The sequence below is a fragment of the Accipiter gentilis genome, chromosome 19 (genome assembly GCF_929443795.1).
Source record: "Accipiter gentilis chromosome 19, bAccGen1.1, whole genome shotgun sequence".
NCBI classification, from domain to species: Eukaryota; Metazoa; Chordata; class Aves; order Accipitriformes; family Accipitridae; genus Astur; species Astur gentilis.
This window is the reverse complement of record NC_064898.1, coordinates 25,757,137-25,777,649: the sequence shown is the minus strand read 5'-3', so window position 1 is coordinate 25,777,649 and position 20,513 is coordinate 25,757,137. Positions and strand designations below refer to the sequence as shown.

The window sequence follows — 20,513 nt, the reverse complement described above, 5'->3', positions numbered from 1 at the left end:
CTGGAGAGGTTCCCAGAAAGTCATTGAATGGGAACACTAGATACATTAAACAACTGATAATAGTTCTTCAGAGTGATGAAAACTGAGTGCTTTTCTTAAATAACAAAAATATCCCTGACTTTTAAGAGAAGCTGGTCATTGCTGAGCGTGAATGGTCTCGCTGCACTCTAGCAGCTCTGTCAAGATGCTGCTGTTGAATTGTGGGAAGCCAGTTTTGTGGCTCTGCAGGCATGAGGGATGAAACCTGATGGTAGGCTCTGCTCTTCTGATCTCTTCTAAAGCTTTCCCAGCCTGCCTTTGGGATAGCTGTATGTTTACAACCTGTGATATCTTTACCTCCAGCAGTGTTTTTTTAAAATATAAGCTACTATTCAGGATTTCTTCTAAGGAAAAATTAGTGGCTCTCTTCTCCTGGTTTGTAGTAATTTATTTTCAAGGTAGAAGGAAGCACTGATTTCTTTCATGTAGGTCAATGGAGAGTTGCTATATAGCAGTTGCTTTTACTCAGTCGCAACTTAGACTAGCAATTAAATCAAATGATAACAAGGCCTACCATGTAATTTCACTGCTCCATTGACTTTCTTGGGAATTGCAAAGGACTAGGGCAACTGTGGTAATCAAAATAACTTCTGTGTCACAAACCCCCTAGAATAAGCTGTTAAACCTGCTCTACTGCTCTGCTAAGCAGTGATCCAGATACGCCATCATTCAGGCTGCAGGCACTAAATTCAGAGCTGTTGGGAAAATTAAATAACCTTTTTAATGGTATCAGTTCTGCTTGTCAGAGCTTACCTAAATCAGTGCTCTGCTGAAAAATAACTTTTTTTGCAGTAGGATATCTTATTAAGATGCCTGTTGTAGTGTCTGAGATCTTCAGTACTGTTACTGATGGACTGTGAACGGTTTGAGGAGATAGCAGTGAAAATTATCTATACTCATCCGCATATTTTGCGTATCTTTTTTATGAAAGCAGATCCTGCACTATCGGCTTGCAAACACAGCTGGTCTTTCTTAAGTTATGTGACTCATGAGGCTACCAAAGCACTTACCTTGTGTTTTAGCACTTGCATTTTGATTTTTTTAAACTGGGCTTTTTGGAATGGCTGCTCTGGTTGCAAAACATCTCATCTGCGGGGGAATCCTTCCTTGTGGTGAAGATTTCTTGATACTTTTATAGAAAAAGCAAATAGCTAGAACTTGTCTCTTAGGAGAAGTAACCACTCTTTCCCACTTCACCTAAAAGAAAAAGGAAATGAAAGAACTCTGGTTTATTTGCAGCTACTGTATTAAATGTAAAGTGTAATGGGGCACTTCTCTATAAAGAGTTGCTTTTGCAGTCTGAAATGCACTGATACTTCATTGTGAACCGCTTTTCACTTTGCTTGTAGAAGTGTCAGGCTGTATGTAGCTCTGCACATATTTTAAGCTGGCGGTTCCATTTAAGCAATCCTGTCTGCCTTTGGCTGCTTCTTGCTGCGCCATCCCTTCTTTCACGAGGACAGCTGCTTGTACAGCCACATTGTGAACCCTATTGAGGAACTGATCTGGTGAAACTAACCCAGTGAAAGAGAGGTGGTTAGTTTTCATCCAGATCGGTTCCCCAGGGTGATTCACTGAGCAGCTGCACAAGTGCTTATTTATGGTGGTACAAATGAGGAGGGCGATGCAGAACTGCGAATAAGCAGCAGAGTTGGCAGCAGGGCGATTTGGCTGGTGCCAATGATAGCTGAACTACAACACAGTGGGTTTTTTGTTTTGTCTATTCAAATATCTTGAGCAAAAAATGATATTAAACACATAGGAGGCAACACTTAACAGAGATTTGAAAATTCCCTTGAAATAATACTTATTGTCACAGAACAGCCACAAGCTTGTGATGAGGAATTTTAGAGCCTATTTGATTTGTCTTCTGGATATGTCTTCATAGCTGATGGTCTCCTGGCTAAAGCTACTTATCTTTGGTCAGGAGAGGTTAATTAACTCTGAATGCTGCCTCTGTGGAGTTGTGAGGAAATCTGAGTAATGCAATATAATATCAGCGACAATTTAGTGGGCAAGCTGGAAGGTTTATTTTCAGGATCCAAGTCCTTCTGTCATCATGACCTCATACTAAAGAATATGAACAAGAAATTTGTCCATGTAATTGGAAACTTCTTCCCTATCAGCTAGGCTAAATGGACAAGTAATGGGACAGGAGGGAGGAGGAGAGTGATGACTAAGTTAGTGATTTAAATAGACATTCATTACCTGTTGCATGCTGAGTCCTGAACTGTGTTGTGGTCTCACAGTCCCAGATTTAATGTTCCTCTTCCAACTGGTTTGGGAGAAGTGAGATTTTAGACTTTGGAATAAATTCCAGACTAAGGGTGCACAGAAGTCACAAACCATGGAGATAAGGACTCTGCTCTTGTCCAAAGATGTAGCTGTAGGTTATGACACTCCACAGCTTTTTCCAAACTTCATTGCACATAGTGAAAGATGAGAAACTTGTTTGGCTTTGCTTGAGGGCTACTTCATTGTAACATGCTACTTAAACCAGTCACACAATTAGTTTGCAATCCTAAAAAGACCTGGAGAAAGTTACCCCCTCAGCTAGATGCTGTGTGGGCTATTCTTCTTGGATTTTAAGGGATTTTAAAAAAAATATCAAAAATGAAGGGGGAGATGAACATGGCACATGACTGATTTGTATGCTACTGAAGTTAATTAAAGGAGAGAAATGGCACATAAAATCCTTGAATCATTTTTATAGGGAGTACAATGTATGTTCAAAGCCACTTCTTAAGGAGTGTTTAAGTTGCTTATAAAAATGGCTAGCAAAACTACACAGCTTTAAGAATATGTTTGAAATAATGTACAAGGTCCATATAGTTTTTTGTTTTGTTTTGGTTTTTTTTTAAGTGAGGCTTAATCTTTCTGTTGACATTACTGATACCAATTTCAAACAAAATAAGACCATGTGGTTCTGCAAATAAGCAGCTTAGAAGGTTGGGTATGGGTTTTTTTGTGTGTGTTTGTTTGTTTTTAATTTTGTATTGCGCATATATAGTAGAGGTATTTGGGCATCCCATCTCAGGCTCTGTTTTTAGTGTAACTCATAAACAGACGTTGCAGGAATGAATCCACCAGTAGTTTTGAGTCTGTCACGTGAGAAATTTAATATTCTTCTTATATATTTCCAGGAAGGAAAACTAATATATCACTTAAATGATACTAAGTGATATAAAGTGTCACACTTTGATTCCAAAACAGATGATGGCCTTTCAACTCTTCTTAAAAGCTTTTTAGGACAAGCTGCAGAGAAGTTGTCTTTTGGTTTCAAAAGCATTTTGAATCTGCTTTTGGTCAATGTGGGAGTGTTTCTTTTAAGGTGGATCCAGGCTTACAAATTAACAAGGTTTTGGGGAAAAAGTAGTATGCTGTAAAATGAACTCTGTGGTAAAAGGATGCACCAAACCAGTTGTTTCAGGCTTGTAGGTGGTTTGTGGTGATCCAAAAAGGATAGGGAGCCATTTGTCAACGCCCCCATGGTAGATGGGTGAGACACTGGTACGTTGAGAGGTTGATTGGGAGAATATGATACTGAAGGATTTGGTGAGAGCTTTATATATTTGAAGTGGCAGTTTGCCAAGTGCTAAGTTCATGGTAGTCTGTTTTAAGCATGCATGGGTTTTCAAAGTTAAAATAAGAACCATAGCTAAGCAATGATTTAAGACTGGACAGTCCTACAGAATTGCTTTGTTAACTAGTTGAATTTAACAATAAGGTAATAATGTTAAGTATTTGTCAGAGACGAAGGGCGTGGTATGCTTTGAAGTTGAGGATTTTAGCCACAAATATTAAAGCTGTTTGGCACTTAGAGGAGGGGGGAGAGAGAGGGGATTGATTCATTCTGATGATTTTTGTTTGAGATACAGTATTGTAGCAAACTAACATAGTGTTGGAGTTGGATTAAATCACCTGAACTAAAGATTTTAGTGACATATTCTAGTGTATTTAATCCAAGAGAAAAGGACTCAGTTATCCAAACAGATGGTAGCTGACAGACATCAGAAATTTGTCTGTGCCCTTAATTTTCCCTGAAAATCTGGATATACCTTTCTGATGTACTTTTAGTTAAGATTGTTACAGCGGTTTCCAGGATTACTGTAAATTCAGGAAGTTTTGTTCAGCCAGTTATGTATGGCTCTGAGTTAGGTGGTGGTTTATTTTGGAGTTCTTGGTCTACTAGTGCTTGTTGAAAATAGCTTTGGCTAGGAAGTGTTTCCAGTGTGATGATGCAGAACACCTGGGTGACACTGCTGCTGTTTGATGCTAATAGTGTCACATATTTGCTTGAAACTGCTCAAATAGTTGGGGTGATTTAAATATGTAGAATAAAAATTATGTATAGGACATGAGTAAGAATAGCTTGTCTTGTATATCAGCGTTGCTTAATCTGATCTCATAGGTGCTAGTTGTTGCTTGTCCAGTCAGTGGCTTTGCTGAATGCTTATTGTTTACACTAGCTTTCTGCCAAAGAAAAAAAAATTGAGTGCTTGGTGGGATTTTTTTGACAATGGTGCTTTGGAAATCATTAAAATGCTTTATTACAATAAAAAAGGGTTCAATTTAATTTAAGGAAGTTCTTTAACTATTTACATTTTTTTCTTATTTTTAGCGCCGGCTTCGTCATCTTCGGAATATCGCTGCACGTAACATTATCAATAAGAATGGTTATCGCCTCTTGGATACATACTTCACTCTTCACTTATGTGATAACACCAAGATATACAAAGGTACACCAGGCTTGCTATCAACTTTTTTACCACTTAATCTTTGAATTCTTATGGTATGAATTCTTTGTCCTTTTTTTTTTTTTTTTTTTCCCTTGACAACCTGCTGCCATTGCGTCACATATACTAACAGTGGAGAAGACCTCTTTAGTTTCCTGAACTTCATAAAAGCTGTCAGTGTTAGCAGCCAAGGAAGCAAAACAGATGACAGATTTGGTAGAGTCTCTTAAATCAGCCTATTTTTGCTATTCCTCTCCTTTCCCTGCCCCGCCCCCCCCCCCCCCCCCCCCCCCCAACAATTTAAGAAACTTGGCAACTTCAAGAGCACAGAAAAGTTAAAGCTTTTGGACCCTTAGTTGCTTTGTGTGTGGGAGAGTGTTCCACTCTGTGCGTACCAGTTATTTTACGGAGCATAAACCAGCACTTACTATTATTGAAGTTTTCCAAAAATAGAATTGTCAGCCAATGACACAAAGCATTCAGGCATCTGTTCTGCTTTTGATAACTGTGTTTGAGTGTTACATCTCGTTTCTCTTTAATGCTTTGCTTTCCACTGCAACGTATAGTTCTTCATTGTGGAGAGATATTATTAAAAATATACATTTATGCCCATTTTGATGTGGTAAACAGTTGGAGCTTTGTAGGCAAATTTTTTTTTTCTCCTAATTTTTATTTTCAGCTACTGTAGTTGAACCTTGCTTTTTTTCAAGGTCATTGTTTCAGAAGGGTAAGAGTATGTAACTTGAGCTTGCTACCTGGATTTTCTTGTAGTGGTTGGTTGAACCTATAACTGATCGCCATTTCTACAGTGTTTGGTGTAAGGACTGTTCTGCACTCCATCAAAGCTTTATCCTTGGACTCCAGTGGACTGAGAGATATTGTACAAAATCTGTATTCCAGCCTCCAGAGCTGTCTACCTAAAGACTTTAAGCTCTTATTTTGGCTGGGGAAGCCAGGGTCCATGTGTCAGCACTTGCTTATTTCCATTCAAATACAGGGTTCTTGGCACTTCTGTGAGGTAATTTGGCTGTTCACTTTCTAAGCATCTGGAACAGGTCGTCCTTGCTCTTCAGGAAAGCAGTGTAATTAGTGTATCCATGCTGCACTCCTCCAGGAAGATGTTGTATGACAAACTAGTCGCTTTGTGAATGTCATCTAAATATTGTGAAGTACTGAGGCATGTTCTTTCCCCAGAAACCAAAGCCTCAGTAAATCTTGAGGATTATCTTGGGTATAAAGATGAAATGCTAAATTTAAATAATGACTTCTAATAATTAAGTGTGAATGAGTACTTTTAGTCAAAAGTATGACTGCATTTTAAAGTTTTTTCTCATGAATCTGTTACTGATAAACTAGACCCTCTAGCATTTGTCTTTCATGAGTGTTACTTATTTTAGCTTTTTCTATTTCAAATACTAAGATTTGTATCAGTGTTTAAGCTAATCTAAAGGTGTTTTTTACTCGTCTTTCTTTAGAATTTTATAAGAGCGAGGTGATCAAGAATTCTCTGGTAAGTTATTTTAATATGGAAAAAACTTTCTTTTAAAAATTGTATGTGTACTGCAGTATATTGATTTCTTTGCTGAATACCATAAGTGTTAAATGTTTATTTCCACTCTTCAGTTCTGCTGGGAGCATTACATTCTTCTTCTCGGGTTCTTTTCACAAGGGTTGGAATAGCGAGTTACTGAATAGTAGAAATGCATGTTTGTTTTAACAGCTGTGTAGCAATGCTCTGTTGGTACTCCTGCAGATAGGACTAAACACTCCAAGGGCAGGGCCTTTTCATGTGAAAACTGTTCAGTGCTCAGTTTAAGCTTTACAGTATATATCCATTTTAAATATTGAGAACACCAAATAGGCAAAATAATGTTAGCTGGATTTTTACTGATTTAGCATCTTTCAGTATCTAAGAATTGTATGCATCATAACTCAGGTTTATTTACAGTTCATCTTTTTTTGTTTGTTTTTTTTTTTGTTCTAGCTGGTGTTGGCAACAGAAATAGCTGCTTTTATTTAAATGTCTGCAAATTGCTTATTCAGAGAGCACTTGTGTATTACTTTGCTGGGTGTACAGATTCATTAAAAGCTCATGCTTTGCAGTTTAGCAGCTTTGGTGTAGAAGTAGAGGCTCCGCTTGCAACACCCCAAATAACGGGAGAGTCAAAACAGTGTTGCAGAATATACCACTGATTTCTTTGAACATCTTTTTGTTGTATAGGTGAACAGTAAGGAACATGTATCTGCACATATAAACTTAATATTCTTTGAAGAGCTAATAGCTTTAAGAAACTGAAGTTTGAAAATGCCTTAGAGTTTCTAAATTTTCCAGTTCAGATCAGTGAATGGACCAGAACTGAACTGTTTTACAACTGAGAAGGGGTAGGTCTCTTGGTAGAAATATCGAGTTGCAAGTCTTGGGTAAGGAAGTTTGAAAACCTGCTAAATAGACATTTTAATGTCTTCATGAACAAGGTAAAACTGCACCATTTATGGCACACTGGGCTGTAAATGCTTCAAAAACCTGCTGAATGGAGGAAAAGCTGCTTACGTCTTCAAGGCTGTTAAATTGTCCAAGAAACATCTTCTTTGAGACTTTAGGATTTTGAGTTCTGCCTATTCTAAATCAGGAAAAGGAATAACAAAAAGGGAATCTAACCAAAGGAAACATGAGATGGAATGACAAAAATCTAAATAGAAGATGTCTTGAGCAAATGCTGTACATCATCTATGGGTGTTTTAATGGCTTGTTATTCTCGGGTGTGAATAACTACCAGATATCCCTTCTCCTTAGGAGAACTTGATTAATGCATTCCTTCTGTGATGCTTACTGGGTAAGTTAGTGACAACATCTGAGGTTTGCCATCAGCATCAGTCAAGGAGAAGAATGTGAACAAACCTGTCAATAAATTATACAACCTTAATTATTGGGTAATAGATAGGCGTTTTAAATTGAACTTGTGCAATGTAAGGTATACTCTAGTTTTCAGAAGCTGAATTATAACTTGGAAAATTACTTCCACTTTAAAGTTCCTGATTTGGCTAAACTGAGTTAGTAAATTCTGAAGTAAATTCTTCAGTATCTTGTAGTGGGAGGAAGCAGAGCCTGCTCTGAGTTTCTGAAGTACTTTACAGCATGTAGTTTTCAACCCAGGAATTTTCTAGAAAACAGAATAAGGAAGCAGCAGAGCCTGTTGTCTTCAACTCTGTGTAAAACTTGAAATGGCTGGTATTCATTATTATTAAGGTTTTTTTTAATCTTTGACATGAACATGCTACTTTCTGAATTGTCAATTTTAGGACTACTTTCAGTTTGAGTTGTTTTTATCCCTCTTTGAATATCTACAGAATCCGACATGGAGGAGTCTGGACTTTGGAATAATGCCTGATCGTCTTGATACCTCTGTCTCTTGTTTTGTTGTGAGGATCTGGGGTGGCAAGAAGGAGCACTTTCAGCTTTTGATTGAATGGAAGGTCAATCTAGATGGGTTAAAGTACTTGGGCCAGCAGGTAATGTGAAAACAGTTTGTCTCAACTTTTTACGTAAGGAAACAAACATGTGGATGAACAAATAGATAGAGTGCTAAGAAAGGAAATGAATGCATTTGAAGGGTGTATTTTAAAGTTTGATTGCAGAGATTCATGTTAGCTTACCTCAGAGCTCTAAATCTTGACTAGCTGAATATTTTAAGTTATTGTTGACTGAGCCTCTCAAATGATACTGCTAGTACGTGGTGCTTTAAATTGCAATGCCTCAATTCGAGGAAATAGCGATATGATTGTACATATAGTTAAATGAACATAGATCATAATGTTTGTGTATATTACAGTTTTAATCCATTCTCATGGTAATGATATCCCATCAAAGATCTCCAGTCCAAGCAGCTTACTGTATAAGGCCTGTTCTAATGCTGCTATTTGTCTCTTACTAGTAGCCTTTTGAAGGAGGTGAAAAGTGAGGTGTTTTCTGTATCGTGGAGCTTATAGGTAAAAGTGGCTCAAAAAGAAACCCATATCACATAAATAATAAAAACAAAAAATAGGGTGCCTTTTGAATCAAATATGTTGTCCTAATTCCAATGGGCACTTTTCGATTGATTAATTGATAGGATCTATTTAGACTAGATCATAGTTTATTTCTCACTTAAAAAAAAATAAAAATAATCATTTAGTTTAAATTGGGGTGTTTCAAAGCCTTGGAAGAAAGCTTTATAGGGAACGACTGCTCTAGCTTCACATGGTGCATTGATCCTGGTCAATACTCTGTGCACTGGTGGGCTGGAAGAGAGTCAGAGGAGCAAAAGTGAGGAAAAACTCATGGGTTGAGATAATGACAGCTTAATAACTGAAAGGAGAAAAAAAAAACAGCAGGGGCTGGGAAGGAGAGAACAACACACAAGTGATGCAAAGGTAGTCAGTCACCACCTCCCACCAACAGACAGATGCCCAGCTAGTCCCTGAGCAACGGCTACCTTGCAAAGACTGACCTGTTTTTTACTTATAAGCGTGATGTTATATGGTCTGGAATATCCCTTTGGTCAAGTCGGGTCAGCTGTCCCAGCTGTGTCCCCTCTGAAGCTTTTGCACACCCCCAGCCTACTCACTGCGGGGGCAGAGCGAGAAACAGAGGAGGCCTTGGTGCTGTGCAAGCACTGTTCAGCAATAGCTAACTGGTGTGTTACCAACAGTGTTTTAGTCACAGATCTAAAACACAGCACCATACGGACTGCTATGAAGAAAATTAACTCCATCCCAGCCAAACCCAGTACCCTTAATATTGTAGCTTTCTTTCTGTTTGTTTTTACCAGACAGGAGAGATGGCTCCCTAAATAATATGCTCTAGTGCATGGTTTTATTTGAAATAATGTTCTTTGCATTAATAGTAGGATTTTAGCTATAATACTGCACGCTAATTTTGTGTCTACTATGACCATAAAAGCCTTATTTTTAATTATCTTTTTAGGTAATACCATGTGAAAGCTAATTACTCTTGAGACTTACCTCTTTGATTAGTTTCCTGGTCTCTTAGTTTTGTCAGCTGGAAATGCAGCAATAGGAAAGATGCTCTGGCCTGTGTTTCTGATTTCAGGATAGAATAGCTGAACATACTCAGTGACTGTTATTAAAGCTGTGAAGCAAATACATTCTCTATGGTTAAATTCAGTTTTTTCTTAGGTTTCATGTTTGTCTAGAATTACAGGTGCTGAAAAACTGCATTTGACTATCAAACAGAGCAATTTATGCTCACTTGCAGTGTAAAGTCATAGCAAGCTGACTGTAAAATGCTTTTTCTTCTCACAGATACATGCAAGAAACCCAAATGAGATTATTTTTGGTCTCAATGATGGTTATTACGGAGCTTCATTTGAACAGAAGGTAAGGGTATCTTATATTTGTTCTGGCTTGTTAGTACTGGTGACAAGCTGCAATTCAACTTCTAAACTTAAATTTTCACACTTGGATGCTCAGAACATTAAAATGCTTAGTTTTGAGAAGAAATACTTTTTTGACATGACAGATAAGAACTGTTATCTTGCCTCTGTTACATGGACATCTGAGCTGTTCTGGAAAGACTTAAAGCATAGAATTTTAAGTCCCAAAAAAGCCTGGTTACTGAAAATATGCCTTGACTTTATTCTTTGAGGCATTCAAACATACAACATTTTGAAAATGGTGTGGCTGTTCAGACTTATTTTCATGGTAAATACAAAAGTCCACTAAGTTTTGGTTCTCACTCTTAAAACCAGGGTTTGTAGCTTCTAAATGGGAAGCTATTTTTTTTGCTCTGTTGCAACTCTTTCACCCCTTTTTTTTTCCCCCCAAAGGCTCCACTGTAGTATTTGTGTTTGTTCTGCCAATATTGTGACTGCAGCTAAATTAATTACATGGCAGTGCTGATTACTACATGGATGATGAAAAAGTTTAAACTTACCTATTGTAAATAGCACAGCTGACAGGGTCCTTTTTTTAATCCCAAATTGCTTGTGGCAGTACTGTGGTATAGATAGGTTGTATAAGGAGTCCTTGGCTGGAGACAAAATGGCTCTTGACACTCAGCTACAGTTTCTGCATTAGCCACAACCAGCAAGTCCTGTCTTGTGGGGATTTGAATGGAGGCAGTGCCTTTATAGTCAGCAACACAGGTAACCATTCTTATGTAGGGAGAGTGGAGCAAGGGACAAGGTGGCTATGTGTTCAAAACTCTGGCTGTATGCAAGCCTCCAAACTCTGTTTAGTATTTTGATGGTTATCCTTCAAATCATAGATGGTTTGGTACATAGCTCAGACTCTGCTTCCTGGTACTGTTAACTGAGTTTTCCTGAAGCAGGATGCAATTCTAGTTTTTCATGGTTTGAGTATTAATAAGCTGGGCCTGAATTCAATGTTGGTAATGCTATCCTCTCTCCTGATTGTTTGTTGTCAGGACTTGCTCCCTAGCTCATAAGGCTTACAAGTACATCTTGGTTTTGGTTCTTGTATGTGCTCTGTAGCTAAGCTACAAATACAGTCATAGCCTATGTAGAGCACAAATAATCTCCTTCTTTGTGCTTCCCTATAATTTATTCAGTTCTTTCTGGCTGCAAGAGCTAGAAATTTATTTTGTCACCCTGCTCTGTAGCTTCTGATTGCTTTCTTGGTCAGTTCCTTGACCTAAATCTCTTCTTGTATAGTACATACCTCCTGTTTAAGTGACTTGTCTGCCCTTCAAGACAAACTAGTTGACACAAGTAAACTCTTCCTGTAACCTGCAGAAGCTGTGTGCACCTAAGGGGTATTTCTGCTTTTAGTTGGTCTTGCTTCATAATTTTCATGTCAATGCTGGATATTCTAAACATTACACAGCCCCGCTTTGGTGGTTATACTAAATACTATGAAGCACCACCTGAAACCTTCTGTAGAAAGGGATTTTTGGTGTTAGGTTTTTTATCTCCTGTGGTGTTTTTTTTTTGTTCTGATGGTCATAGTGGGTCTCTGTAATACTTCAACACGTCTTAGTAATAGGCCTCAATTTTTGAGATAATACATGGATGGAATAGCAGTTTTTTCTTTGCACTGGCACACATGAAACTTTGTTATCAAAACAGATGCTTACTAATATCATTTTGCGAGTCTAATGAAAACCTTGTGCACAAAGACACTTCAGTCAGCGTTGGAAGCATCCTCTATTTTTGCATGTCTCAGTATGGACAAAGTTAAGGTATCGTACTCTTATTTTTTTTCCCCATTGCTCAAAAAAATCCTTGTTATTTTAATAATTCTTTGGACTATGAATTAATTGCCAAAGTAGATTTATGGAGTCTTACAATACAGTGCATTTTATTAGTGTATTAAATGTCTATGTCATTAATTAGGACCACTTATGAGCCAAAATAAGAAAAGTGTTGGAAGCTGACTGAACCATTCTGGCAATATTTCATCAACTCAGAGTTTCAAAACACACTGTAGATGTTACTTCTGAGCATTGCTTGATCCATCTGGAACTAAATGCAAATTCCCATTTTCTGTCCTGTGAACTTAACTGTAATAAGAGAGGTGAGAGCCTAAAAGCTATTGTAGCAGAATAAACTGAAGCAGGGCAGGAACATTAGTGACTGTCACAACTGTTGTTTTTATTGATGAAAATTGTAGATTTCTTGATTAAACGCATATCTCCCTGGTAAAAACAAACAAATAAACAAACAAAACCCAAAACCAGCAAGAGCAACATGCTCAAATAGGAATATTCCTAATTGCTAAATGGTTTCATTTAAAATCAAAGGACTGCAATCTTACAGCTTTACTAGGTAATGTACTTTAGCTGCTGTTTTAGAACCTTCAAGCCTGCTTGCGTATAAGGTAACGTTCAAAATGCAGGTTTGTGCTCAAAATGCTTGCTTTTTAGGAAGCTCCTGTCATATAAAGGAGCAGCAGCACTCTAGCAGCAACACTGGTGGAGAAATTCTAGGTAAACCAGACAATGGTAGTACTGCAATTTTTGTCTTAAAATAACCGTATCCAGGGCCTCTTTATTGTTGTTAATATCATCACTGACTCTTCACTTTTTTTTCCTGCTGATGTCAAAAAGCCTTTAAATTCTGTATCTTTGACAATACATAGGTGTTAGAAATTTTACATTTCTTCCATCTCTTCTGTCCAACAGCAACTCAGCTGTTGCTGATACGCAATGAAAAAATGAATGTTTTCTTTGGGTAATGTTCCTATTAAAGTTGCAGTTTTCTTGCTGCAATGGATACTTAGCTCATGGCAAGAAAAAAGTTGGGAAGTAGGGTTTCAGAAGCCTTTGTGCGTGCCTTCTGAGCCCTGAAGGGTATTAGTGCTTTATTGTAGGTGTCTGACAGTGCTCATGTAACTCCTCTAGTGTTTACAGCTTTTCTTCTCAATGTAAATACAAATGTGTGCTCCCAATATAGTTGCTTTGTTCATAACCACATTTGACTTTCACATAATTGTTCCTCCAACTTCTGTTTTTGTTCAAGCTTTTTTATTATTATTTTGTAGTAAATTCTGGAGCAATTTTGCTAGAAGACTTCAGCAAGATTCTGCTGCTTTTGTCACAGTCGTGTCCTGTTTATTTTCCTGTTTTCTTTCTGGCTTGGGACCAGTGGAGCACTTGTTTCTCTCCTAGTTTCATCCTCTCTAGTAATCATACAGTGAAACTCTATTTGGATTTGCTCGAACTGGACCAATGTTTGAATAAGATAGATATGAGCGTCAAAGATTTTTTTTGGAGCTGTCAGCCTGGACTTAAAGTATTCCCAGTCCTTTAGCAGTTTTCTTAATCTGCTTGGTTTTGTCTGAGACTGCATGCTTGTGTTTAAATCCACTTTTTACCCAGGTTCAACAAAATCAGTTCTGGGTGCTATATTGGCTTTCCTAAAACCAGGTTTTTCCTTCTCCGGTTTCCTCTGCTTGCCTGGCTTTCAAATTTTCTTTCAACAATTTTATGCTTGCTGCTACTAATGGGTCAGATTTGCCCTTGCTATTGCAGTGATATCTTTTCAGAAAGTGCATTTAGGGAAGCAAGTATAGCCTTTAGTTAATGACTAGCTTTCTGTTGACTCCTTAAAGAAATAAAACCCGAACTACTCTATACTCAAAACATTTGGCTGTGGCTAGGAGTATGGGGAAACAGAAGATTAAGTTATATTCTTCAAGGATACTGAATTGTAGCTATTTTTCAACTGTCAAGCAGGAAAGGCCCTTATCTTTGGAAAGCTGCATCTCTGTCCAGTATGTGGTCTCCATCAATGTAGGTAGAGTCTCTACCTGCATATGCTTTTTTCTTTTTTTTTCTTTTTTTTTTTTTTTATTAGCTAGACCCTGGCCACTTTGCACAACCAAAGCCTGTTTGTGTGTTTTCAAATACATGTGCCTATATATAATAAGTGCTGTGGCAGAGAAGTAGACAAACTCCCCTTTCAAAGGGCACACTTCTTGAATAACGAAGTTTGAAATGCTTCCATTGCACACACTGCAAGTTTCCTCGGGGTAGAACAGTTTGTATAGGCGACGTGGTGTCTGACTTTTTGGGAATTTCCTTTCAACACAGCGTAGTGCAGGGGAAACAGAAAAGGCTAAAATATGTTGCTGCTCCAAATTCTTTCCTTCCTGAAACTAGTTATTCTAGGCTGTTCCACTTGTTCTCTGAAAAATTTGCACTTTGCCATCTGAAGGCAGTGTTTCTTGAAATGACATCAACTTCATGGTGTAAAATGGTGATGCTGATAGTTGTGCATTTTCAGTTTTCCACCATCCTAGTTCATTCAGGCATTAAGATGACTTTATTTTGGTATTTTTTCAGGGGATATATGTATGGGTTTCAGCATGTAGGTTCCAACATCTTGAGAATGGAAATGAGGAGCTAAGACAGCTGATGATATGGTGCCTCTGTTGCAATATGATGCATAATGTAGTGTATAGATCTCACAATTATTTAGGTGGAACCTTAGTTTTGGTGGAAAGGAATGTCTGCTGCATGGCCTGTGGCAAATGTGGTTGTGTCAGCAGATGTTGATGTGTAACTCTGCATTTCAATGTCTTCTATATGGAAACATCCTGTTGAGGCAGGAAAGAATACATAGGCAGGGATTGTGGTACTTGGAGTGTATCTGTATCACTGTTGGAAAATTAACTGATCATGTGTACCAGCTGGGGCCACTTCATACACTAAAATAAATGCCTTTTTTCCTACAATCCATAGACTTTCTGACAATGCTGCCAGGTGGTTTGACCTACTTAGAATTTGCTTTATCATGTGAAGAAACAGTTCTGAGATTGTGGCATTTCTAGGAATTTGTGTGATGGTACCTGATATGGAAAAGCTCAGTATCTGACCTTTGCAGCGTGAAGAATTGCGGTTTGTCTGTTACTGCTTTGATGCCTCTTGAGCAGAATGTACACTTTAGTCTCTTAAGAATGACATAAGGGTGGTTTTTTTGTAACTTCCAGAAACTTGTTCACATCATTCAAAACTAAGATTGCTTTGATCTTTTAAACGTGTTACAGCATGGATAAAGAATAGAGCTTTATCTTGTGGTCTTGTACATCTCTGGCACATTACTGTATAGGCTCTCTGATCTGAAGCTGAAGAATGGCAGTACTGTAAATTGCATCCTTCAGTATTTCTGCGCATAAAATTTGTGCAGTGATGGATAATAAAGTTCAAGAAAACACACTCCAGGTCTAGAACACAGCTAAAGTGATGGGTTGTTAACATCTTTATAAGTAAGTGCTGTTGTAGGCCAGACTTGAACTTGGTGTTATTGGCACCTTAAATTGTTTCTATGTACCGTACGTAAAACTGTATGAAGATAGATTTAAGATACATTAAATGCAAGATAGTTTGTTCTTTTACCAGAAGTGCTTGTTTTTAGTCAAGATGGAAAAATTTTTGATTCATAAATTAACATTCTTTCTTTGCCTTAAGGATCACTCAGGTACCCTGAAGAATAGTCTTCTCCAGGTGGATCAGAACTGTGTTCGTAACTCTTACGATGTCTTCTCTTTGCTTAGGTAAGGTTTTTGAGAATATTCTGCGTAGCTATTGTAAATTCTGTAGTGTGCGTGGAAGGAGCCTTTCCAGATATTAAAAAAACTTCCGGACTATCATGTGCAAAGGAGATATCCAGTAGTGCCGATTTACCGCTGGTAGCAAGGAGATGGGCCTTGATGGGTGTACTTTCCTTGGTGGTCTCTAGGCTTCTGCTGTATGGATGGGATGCTTGAGTGCTCTGAACTAGAGCTGGCTGTGCAGCGAGACCATGGACTTGCCTTGTGAATGTTGAAATCATGGAGCTTCTTTGTTGGAGATATTATGTGGAAAGCCCCTACTCTCTTTTCCTCAACAGAATTAAAATTTATTTAAATAAATTAGAACAATGATAAGTTTTGGCAAGTTCCTTTTTTTAACTTGGTAGAATGATCCCATAGCTGGAACAAAACAGCTGCACACCTAAGTGTGTGTGTGTGGTTTTGTGTTTTTTTTTTTTTTTTTTTTTTTTATCGTTGAACCACTGAATTGAATTTACCTTTTGCATAATTCTCCCTTGTAATACAGAAAAGAGGCACTGCATAGTCAGGACCCCAGTTACTCCAACACATGTATGGCATAAGAAAGGTATGGTAACTGTGCTTTTGGATGGTTACTTAGGTGTCTCTGGTGGTGAAAAACATGAAATGCTAGTATGAAGGTAAACAAGAATGCCTTTTTCAGATCTGCTTTAATTATAATAGTTCAAGAAGGTTAGCTGTGGGGAAATATAATGGAGGTTTTGAACACTGTTGGTAGGTTGGTTTTGAGGAATTTGTATTTAAAAGGCATTTTACAAGACAGGATAACTTCAGTTCTGCAGTAATTGCAATAGATGTGCTACAAAGGAAACCCTTGGAAAGGAAATGTTTAATATGCTTTCAAAAGTCTTTGGAAAAATGCATTTGGTTTTTTATCTCTTGTAAAAGTTGAATCCATTTGATAATGTTAACAGTAGGTGTCACTGTTGCCTGCATAAAGCATTAGCTTTCTATTCTAAAGTGAAGAAAGTGGTAGGAAAAGTTAACTCTAGGTTGCTTATTCAGAAGTCTTTATTTTATAAGCTCCCTTAAAATTTAAATGTGCTGTTTCTTGATTCTGTAAAATATATTTAAACTAAAGGCTGCTTTTGAAATGTCTGTCTTCTGTACTTTTAGCAGAAAACAACCAGGGGGCGTGTTACGAAGTTCTGATTACGTTCTGGCACAGTCCATTAGAAGAGAACTCTTATGCTACCTAACATTAAGTTTTTGTTAAATAGAAGAAAATGTGTGCCCATCATCCTGCTTGCTTTGCTCACGCATTTTTTTCACGTTTCCTTTGCACTTCTTTGTAGTATGAAGCATGCTCCAGAAAAAAACACTCGCTATTATACCAGGTGGTCATGGACTTGACCAACTGGAGCCCTGTCTAACCCTGTCTAATCTGAACTGTGGTCCTTCTTCTGAAAGTGTCTGGCTGTCTATCACAAAGCTGACAAGAAATGAAGATGTCAGCTTTGATAAAGCTCCTCTTGCTGGATGCTCACCAGTGCTGTTTTGAAACCTGATTACTGGAACCATGCGCTTTGCTCAGTCTTGGGAAGGTGAGAGTCCAGGCACTGTCTCTTACAGTTTCTAGGCATGCTGTTGGGTGTAGTTCCTGTTTAGCCCTGCCTCTGAGCTAAGACTTCCTCCTTTGTTTTTGCTTTGTCCTAAAAGGAACAGTTTTTCCAGACCTCAGCACCAGGAATGCTGCTGATTATATTTCAGTGGAGTCTACATACCCTATCAAGCAGTATATATTGCATTGTCTAGTTCCAGCAAAAGTTAGAAGTTATAATTTGTGACCATACCTAGGTGCTATTTTTGCCTGTTTCCTTCCTCGCTAGGAAAGTTCTTCAGGAACTGAGGCAAAGTCTGCTGTGTAGTCCAGAATCCTTTCTATTATCTCTCACATTAACTCTGCTTTTTTACAGGTACACTTTCTCTACTGCTGCTTACCTTTTGGTATCTAGCTCAAAAGACTGGTGATAGCATTTATTTCTTTTAAAATAATATCTAGTCTCTTCTTGTCAGGTTTCCTTTTTCTCCTACCAAGCAGTCTGGTTTGCCACCTCCTCCAGGTGTCCAGGCTTGAGTAACTAGCCCGTGGACTCTTTCCAAAGATAGTTTTTGTGAGAGCATATTCCACTTAGAACCAGAAGAGAGAGATGGGCATACTTTGAGTGGCGATTCATTTGACAGGACATGTAGTTTGGGAGGAAATGGATTGATGTCTGCCTGCTTCTGTCCATTGGCTATAAAGAGCATAGGGAGGTGTCTACACTGTAAAGGTTTGCATCTGGTCACATAAGTCCCACATTTTGAAGACTTTCTCATGATATGATTTTTTGTCTAGTAAAAATTCACGAGCTACACATGTCACTTCCTAATGTTTCCACGAGACATGAACATGAAGAACAGCTTGTACTGGCTTTGTTTAAACTTCTCAAAAAAGGAAGAAATTCCTGGTGATGGTGGTATCTGCATTCCAGTTATTCTGATGGTACCGTGCTGCCAGGTGTGGCATAGCCACTGTGATCAGCTGTACAGTGTGAAAATCAATTGGCAGTGCAGATTCTAGCTCAACCCTTAACTCTTGAAAAACTGCAAAATGAGAACTTCTATGGTTAATCTCTGCTATCAAAACTGCTTTTTGGGGAAGAAATGATTTCATTTTTTTTTTTCTACTTCTAAGAAGTGAATAGCTAAAACTTACGAAGCTTGTGAATAGGCCTTAATGAAAAGCACGTGCTTGGCTCAAATTATGTTGATTAAAAAAATTAATTAGGCATGCTAGAGTGTGTGAACAGTAGAAAATTTTTCGAGTGTTGGATTAAAATAGTGCCTGTGTGCTCAGATGCTTAATTACATGGATTTACAAGTTAATTAAGCAGGAGGAAAAGTTTAAGTACCCAGACAGCTTAGCTTTACACAAGGAAGTTCTCAGCACCTCTGCAGCTCATGAACCTTCTTGTTTTGGGGCAGGCACAAGATCCTCAGGCAAACATAGTGCTGCTAATAAGTTGTTCATGCCATATGGAAATGACGAATGTTCTTCCAGCCATTTGTTTTAAAAAGGCTAACTAACAAAAATTAACCACCCCAACTGGAAAGCTAAAATTTTGAGGTTTTTGTCCCTTGGCCATATTGTCAGATTTCCTGAAAAGAGGTCACTTAAAGGCTTTCTAAATATTATGTAGCTGGTGGTAATAGGTTATACAGTAACACGTTTCACCTTTCACATAACACTCAGGATGGGCCAAATTCATCTGAGGTCATGTTCTGGACATGTCTCCATAATCAAGCTCTCAGCACGTTTGCAGCACTAATGGGAATAGCTTTATATTTAGTATTCTCTTAGTTTTGTATCCTTTCTTTTCTTTAAACTTTGAAAAACAGACCTTTCAGTATTAAGTGGTGTTGGGAAGATGGGATATGCTGACAATCACTAAAGAAAGGGCTTAAAATCCTGTATGTTAAAATTTTATTTCGGTTCCTAAATATGAAATGTAGTATCTTGTATTCTACAACAGCTTTTCATGGTATTGTGACACTTAGAGGAATTGGCCTGTTAATAGCTTTTGTGCCTTTAAGTATGCGAGTGCCTGAAATCCTCCCAGATTCTGCCTGGAGACAAGAAGTGCTCTAAGAACTAGTGAAACCTGTCCCTTTGAAATTTTGCTTCCTGTATTTTTATCTCTCCAGTCAAAACAGCTTTCGCTATGGCTTAACCATTCCTTAAGCAGATGGGATGGCAAGTTTGTGCTATTTAGCCAGCCAGTTAGTGCAGATTGAAAACACTTTTATTGTATTTTTGTTTAAAAAAAAAATGTTGTTTTTTAACAACAACAACAAAATCTGATATTGGTACAGTTTGAGTGCTGGAGATGAGTAAAAGACCAGGTCCAGGCAACTGCTGTAATATTGCTAATATCTAATCTGGCTGAAGTTGATTTAAATAATACTTTTAGGTGTTAAAGGGCTTCTTCTGCTACTGCCACATGTACATCTGATCTAGTGGATTAAATCTTGAAAACTAGAGCAACTCCAGAGACCACACAGGCTGTGCCTTCATTAAAAACAAAATGTTCTCGCAGTTCTGGTGATAAGCAAATAAATCTGGCTGCAGTTCCCTGGACAAGTAAACATGACTTTTCGAACCAAATTATAACACTAAGCGAACAGTTTCCCTGTATTTTGCATCACGGCAACGATGGCCCAGGTTCAGTGACTTTAAATGGTCCAAGGTTGCCAGTGACAAGACTGCTCTGAGGAGGATCAGAGCTCAACTTCTGAACTAGCACCTAATTACTACTTTCTAGGTTAGGGGCTGAAAGAAATTTGCAGTGCACTGTTGAGCATTGGGCATGTTGATACATGACAAATAGAAACAGAATTTTTAGAAATTGTCTGAAGTTGCAGTGCCTTAAGTATTCCCATCTTCTTCAGGTTTCATAATCTGTCATAGGCCAGGGGTATGCTTCAAGTGACAGGCTTTGTTTCAGGATTTGCCGTTTGTAATATAACTTAATTTAAAGAAGAGTGCATGTCTTATCACTGCAGAAGTATTATTTAAGAATATAAATGTAGGTAGTGTTTGTCTGCAGTCTGAAACTTTGAGAGGTTGGTAAAATCAACTACCTTAAATGACCAGGACTAAAACTTGAGGACCCAATATAAAATCAG

The 20,513-nt window shown here is 38.0% G+C and overlaps 1 protein-coding gene across 2 annotated transcripts in view; it reads left to right on the top strand.

Moving 5' to 3' along the window:
• The window catches only part of UVRAG (UV radiation resistance associated), a 95,071-nt gene that overhangs the window by 12,312 nt on the left and 62,246 nt on the right, over nucleotides 1-20,513 (top strand). Inside the window, exons 2-6 of one of the 2 annotated variants that reach the window (XM_049822726.1) lie at nucleotides 4,661-4,778; nucleotides 6,251-6,285; nucleotides 8,124-8,285; nucleotides 10,077-10,151; nucleotides 15,703-15,788. In XM_049822726.1, coding sequence (XP_049678683.1) covers nucleotides 4,661-4,778; nucleotides 6,251-6,285; nucleotides 8,124-8,285; nucleotides 10,077-10,151; nucleotides 15,703-15,788 — 476 coding nt within the window. Of the gene's footprint in view, nucleotides 1-4,660; nucleotides 4,779-6,250; nucleotides 6,286-7,568; nucleotides 7,610-8,123; nucleotides 8,286-10,076; nucleotides 10,152-15,702; nucleotides 15,789-20,513 lie in introns of those variants that run through there. The other variant, XM_049822727.1, reaches the window with a different exon arrangement.